At 34.2% G+C, this 6,111-nt stretch overlaps 1 protein-coding gene across 1 annotated transcript in view; it reads right to left on the bottom strand.

The window, feature by feature from the left end:
- Positions 3,924-6,111, bottom strand: part of LOC109361536 (alanine--glyoxylate aminotransferase 2 homolog 3, mitochondrial-like) — a 13,955-nt gene continuing 11,767 nt past the window's right edge. Inside the window, exons 6-9 of the mRNA XM_019607018.1 lie at positions 5,194-5,419; positions 4,757-4,870; positions 4,541-4,627; positions 3,924-4,180 (exon numbers count right to left, since the gene is read on the bottom strand). Coding sequence (XP_019462563.1) covers positions 4,137-4,180; positions 4,541-4,627; positions 4,757-4,870; positions 5,194-5,419 — 471 coding nt within the window. The 3' untranslated portion in view covers positions 3,924-4,136. The remainder of the gene's footprint in view (positions 4,181-4,540; positions 4,628-4,756; positions 4,871-5,193; positions 5,420-6,111) is intronic.

Genomic DNA, 6,111 nt, shown 5'->3' with positions numbered 1-6,111 from the left:
CTTAGTTGATTTACTCTCTCTAGTGCATGAATGCTAAGTTCGTGTGAATTTGTTAATCATTTCATGCTTATACTGATTTCGCCTAGTTAGTGGTTTAGGTTCTGCAACTTTGAATTGATTATCGCTTAGTTAATTGATTCTCAAAAAATTCGGAAGTTAATGGTTGGAATCTGAAAATAATATTTTGAAACCGAGGATTGAGTTGTGAACAAACGAACCAAAGGGATTTAGCCATTTTATTACATTGCTTAACTATTTTTCTGAATTTGATTTATGTTCATACTATCCAACAACAAGAACCTCCTTGTGTGTGTGTGAGTATAAGGTGTTTGAAATTTTGTTTGAAAGATAATCCTTGGAAAACGACCTAGGAGTCACTTCCTAGTACTGCAGTTTTTAATTGTTATATTATTTGTATCGGGTACGGCCTCGACCTTGATCAAATTTAGCGCCGCTGTCGGGGATTATCGGTTCTTGTCAAATTTGATTCTTATTATAGTTTAGTGTGTGTCTTAGAATAACCATTATATTTGGGTTTCAAAATCTGCCTGTAGCATTCACTGTTTGCTGTTTGCTGTCTTGTTTAGTTATTTGCATGTTAGTTGATTCGGGTGTATGTTGGTTAATATAGTTGTGGTTAGAATTTTTGCATAAAACTTTGTTTCCACATTTCTTTCATCGCATATTGAATACTGGATGCATCATAGTTAATCACCTTGCTACTGGTTGTGAGATGCATCATAGTTTTTCTATTTTTGGCATAACTTTGAAACCGTTGATCAGAATTGGACATATTATATATACAATTGGGTAGAAAAATCCAACGATTCTTTCTCTACACACTACATCTGTAGAACCCACCCTGAAAATCCAAAAAGAGTCGGTTTACTATTTCTTTTTAATTTTACAAGTTTATTTTTCCAATTGTTTTGATTTTGTTGCATTTAATTAAATTAGTTAGGCTTTGTAGGATTTGAGTTTTGTCCTGAAATTTTTTGTGGATGTTTCCTATGGTATTAGGATTTTATTGATGCAAAGTTTTGGTTGATCAATGAAATTTAACATGTATTTCACTTACTGCCCTACATGGTTGTTACTACTGCATTTAGTGCATAACTAGGGGAATCCTAACTCTTTGCATCCAATAAATCCTGAAATTAATAGAACATTTCATAGTTTGGTTAGACAAGTTAGGAATTTAAATTTAGATAGTGAGTCTTTTCATCTTACTATTAATCTACCCGATGGTGATACTGATTCTACTCTTTCTGTGCATTCTGTTGCATACTCTGAAAATATGGTTGAACCACCTCAAATCCCACGTGAGAGGACATTAAGGGAGCTAACTGCACCTGATTTCAATACAAAAGCTTGTGTATCCAGTATCTCAATGAGGATGTGTCATATGTGCTCAAAACTGGACTAATCCATTTGTTGCCTAAGTTTCATGGACATGTAGGTGAATGTCCTCATAAGCATCTTAAGGAGTTCCACATTGTATGTTCCACCAAGAAGTCTCGTGATGTCCAAGAGGATCACATATGTTTGAAGGCATTCCCACATTCACTTGAGGGCACTTCAAAAGATTGGCTGTATTACTTGGCCCCTGGTTCCATTACTAGCTGGGATGACCTGAAGAGAATCTTCCTTGAAAAATTCTTTCCTACCTCCAGGACCACTACAAGCAGAAAAGATATTTCTAGAATCAGACAACTACATGCACAAGGTTTATATGAATATTGGGAGAGATTCAAGAGACTATGTGCAAGTTGCCCCCATCATCAGATCTCTGAAAAACTCATCCTACAATATTTGTATGAGGGTCTGAACAACATGGAGAGGAATATCATTGATGATGCTAGTGGTGGTACACTTGGAGATATGACCCCTTTTGAGGCTAGAGGTTTGGTTGAGAACATGTCTTCGAACTCTCAACAGTTCAGTGCAAGAAGTAGTGATGCTATAGTGGTCAGAGGTGTCCATGATGTTGGGACAGATTCGGTGAGGCAAGATAAAATTGAGAAAAAAAAATGACTCCTTTGCTACCTTGGTCACTCAACTTGCCATGAATCAGCAGAAACCTCCACTTGAAGCACGAGTTTTTGGCATTTGTGAGGCCTATGCTGCAAATATTTACAACAACAGACCTCAACAACAGCAATAAAATTATGATCCTTCATCAAGTAGATACAAACCTAGTTGGAGGAATCATTTGAATCTTAGATGGTCTGGTCCTTCACAGCCTCATCTGGGGCCACCATTTCAGAATAATAATGTTGCACAAAATAGACCATATGTGCCTCCTCCAATCCAACAGCAGAAACAACAACAAGTGAATAGTAATCATGTTCCTGCATCTAGTGAACCTTCATTAGAAAAATCCATGAAAGGAATACTGCAGCAGTTGTTATGGCCTTGTAGAGGAAGGAGTTCTATTCTAGATCATATGTATGGACTAAATAAAGAGGGGAGAGATTGGGCCCAACTCCAGCGTAAAAAGAGGAGAGATAGGCCTAACTCAAGTGTAAGGAGAGGAGTGATTGGGCTACATGTTAATGGAGTAGAGATGTTCTAGATGCATGTACTATAAAAATAAATGAAAAAAATAATGTGGTAAGACATTTTTAATATTTTACATATAATGAAATTATAATTTTATTTTTAAAAATATAAATAAAAATAAGTATTTACAATGGAGAGGATCGTTATTCTGAAAATGATGTCCGTGAAAATACATCGGTCCTCCTTTTGCATGCTAATCTTATCAAAATAATGAATTTTAATTCTTCTATGTTGTATTATCACATAGTTTGGAATAAATGCAAATAATTTATTGTTTTGTGCAGATTTAATAAAAAATGAGTCAAGCAGAGAGGAACACACTCAATTGTGTTAGACACTATCGTGGTGGTTGGGTACTTGGGCTAGTATTGTATATCGTGGTTGTGATTCCTAAGTCTCTAAGTAGATGTATATAATGATAGACCCATACAATATATCGTGCCATGATAGTAGATTAATATCCGCGTGGATAAGAAACCTAATTTTATTGAAGGTTACTTTTTTAATTTTCTAATTTAAATGTTGTCCCTTTATCTTTTCTAATTTAAAGAGATAAGCCATTCCTAGAAATTGTCTTATCTTATTTTGTCTTAATTTACTCTCTTTCTTATCTTATCTTATGCCTTTCTCATTATCTTTTTAATTATATTGTATTTAAATTCGATTTATTTCTGTAAAGTGTTTATAATAATTAAATAAAAGTATTTAAGAAGCATTTTTAGTTCATGTGGCATTAATATATTTTTATTATTTGAAGACAAAATCTGATGGTATTGTGCACATAAAAAAGAATGAAGGGTACACGAACAAGAAGGAACTCGTTAATTATGGAATGACATTTATTAAGATCCAGAATTAAGTGATTACGTCTAAATTAGTTCTAAAATCAATGAACTAGTTCGATAAACTTGGATCATGAATTAAATAAGTTAAAAATTGAACATAAATAAGTTGAATTAAACTTGAGCTAAATATTATTTAAATTATTAAGTTTATGAATTGACTTAATTATAAATTTATATACGTATAAAAAAATATTTTATGATTCTCATATATTTCATGTACTTACATACTTTCTATATTAATACATAAATAGATATAGCATATACATGAATAAAAAAATTCATAAAAACTGACATGAGTAATTTATAGATATAAAGGATTTATCATTCAAGTTGATGTATGCACATATTAAGTTCATTGACAGCTAGAACAATTCATGAACTTTAGATAGTCGAGTTTGAGCTTAAAGTTGGTTTAAAGTTCCAGTTGCCGAATAGAAAATTAGTTTCGGATTAATATAGTGGATAACTAACAATTATGAAAACTGGGATGGAAATTGTTGAAACAAAAGAAAAATATATAAAGAGCAGGATTTGCATATTCTCATAGAACAGAGAGACAACGAGTTGTTGTCTAATCATTTTCTTAGATCATAATAGGCTTTGCACCAAAAAGAAAATCAGAGTAGCTGTAAGTTTTCCTCTCGATGTAGATGATATAATACAGTTCAAATTGACTTGATAAAGCAGATTTTTATTTATTAACACTAGGATCATGCTAGACTTCATATTCTAGAGTCTAGACAAGGACAAGTCCATTGCGTCCACCAGGAAGTCTGCAACCAACAAAAAGCACAATCTATAAGCAACAGAACAACACATGCCCTGATTTAAATTAAGGATCGCATGACGTGAAGCAGCCATAATATCGCAATTGTGGTGACCGCCGAAACTACATCACACCACAATTGTGATGTAATGTGACATGAAATTATAATGATGTGGTCGTATCGGATCACATCAAATTGTATTATACCATATCAAATTCAAAAAATATTTTTGAAATACAAAATAATTCACATTGTAACGACGGGAACTATAATAACCACAACTGTGACTATGATTGTGACCACAATCGCAATTTAAAATAATGACATATGAATCCAAGAAAGATAGAAATTGAGGGTGAGGCTAACCTGCATCTTCTTTGCTGAAACATAAGGGAGGTGTAATTCTGAAAACGTTTCCATAGTAACCTCCTTTTCCAACTAGTACTCCGAATTCTGAAGTAACAGCAGACGGGTATATTAGTAACTTAACAAATAGAAAGAAGAGTTTAATGGGTATGCACCGTTAGTGTAAAGTTTTTACATTGTCAAATGAAGTTACATCTAGCGGGATATGGACTTTACCTTTCATTTGGTCCATGACATGAAGTGTTTCGGCTTTCGCTGGTGTTTTGAGTTCACGATCAGTTACAAGTTCAACTCCAAGCATCAAGCCTCTTCCCCTAACATCACCAATTACTACAGAAGAACCAAAGTTGTTCATGAAATTGGAAGAAGAAAAAAGTCATCATTGTTTTGTGAGATTAATGCCTTAAAAGTTAAAGTCCTCTCTTGGAGGAATTCCTGTGTGTGTATATAATCGAGGTTTTAAATTGTGGTCGTGAAGACTTCTAAAACAATAACATTGCAGATCATTGTTGGAAAGTGCAGCCGATTTGGCTGAAATTGAGATTGCAGAGACTTCCAAAATCGTAAAGTCGCCACGTCATTTGTAATGTCAAACATTTAAAACATTTTATATAACTATAATAGCAAAGGAATAAGAAGGAGCGAGAGATTACATTCATATTTGTCCTTCAACCCAGTGAGCCTATCTTTCAAATATGATCCAACCACAGATGCATTTTCTTGAAGCTTCTCCTTCTCTATTACTTTCAACACAGCCAACCCAGCAGCAGTACAAACAGGGTTCCCACCAAAAGTGTTGAAGTAACTTCTGCGGGTCAAGACTTCTGCAATCTCTGGTGTAGTTACAACAGCACCAAGAGGAATGCCATTTCCAATGCCCTGCACAAAAATAAAATCAAGAAATGAACTAAAAAGTAAGTCATCAACAAAGCGGATGAGAGATTTCATAACAAGGCAATTATAGTTACATTTTCTAGTCTATTAACATATAAAGTAACTTCCTCGGTTGAAAATTATCAGAAATACTAGTTTAAAACAAGCTTGCCTCCTTAGTTTACTTAGGGTTAGTTTGGAAGTTGGATTTTGGAGGGGAAGGGAGGGAAAGGGAAGGCTTGGGAGCTATGAAACAAGTGTATTTCATGGTTCCCAAGCCTTCCCTTTCCATCACTTCCCCTCCAAAATCCAACTCCCAAACTAACCCTTAGAGTTTGTTTGCGGGTTGTGTTTTGGAAGACAATGAGTAAAATGACAGATTTGAGAGTTGTGAAATACACTTGTATGATCACTCTAAGTCTTTCATTTCCCTTCCTCTCCAAAAACCAACTTTCATACAGCCCTTTATAGGGTCTGTGATAGATACCAGAAGAATTTAAGATAGAAAATAACCAATGAAACAGTAATTGTGGAGAAAATTAGTGTAATACTTCCAAGATCAGATTGCAAGATTGTAAGGTACAAGGATATGTCATGAAAATAAGTGCACAAAAGAAAATACACGGTGCTATGGAAATGATTTCCTTTACTCTAGTGATAGTGGTCACTCCTCCTTTTCACCAAATATTTGCCTGCTC

Source organism: Lupinus angustifolius, chromosome LG12, assembly GCF_001865875.1.
Source record: "Lupinus angustifolius cultivar Tanjil chromosome LG12, LupAngTanjil_v1.0, whole genome shotgun sequence".
Taxonomy (NCBI): Eukaryota; Viridiplantae; Streptophyta; class Magnoliopsida; order Fabales; family Fabaceae; genus Lupinus; species Lupinus angustifolius.
Note: the sequence above shows the minus strand (reverse complement) of the source record. Positions and strands in the feature narration are given on the sequence as shown.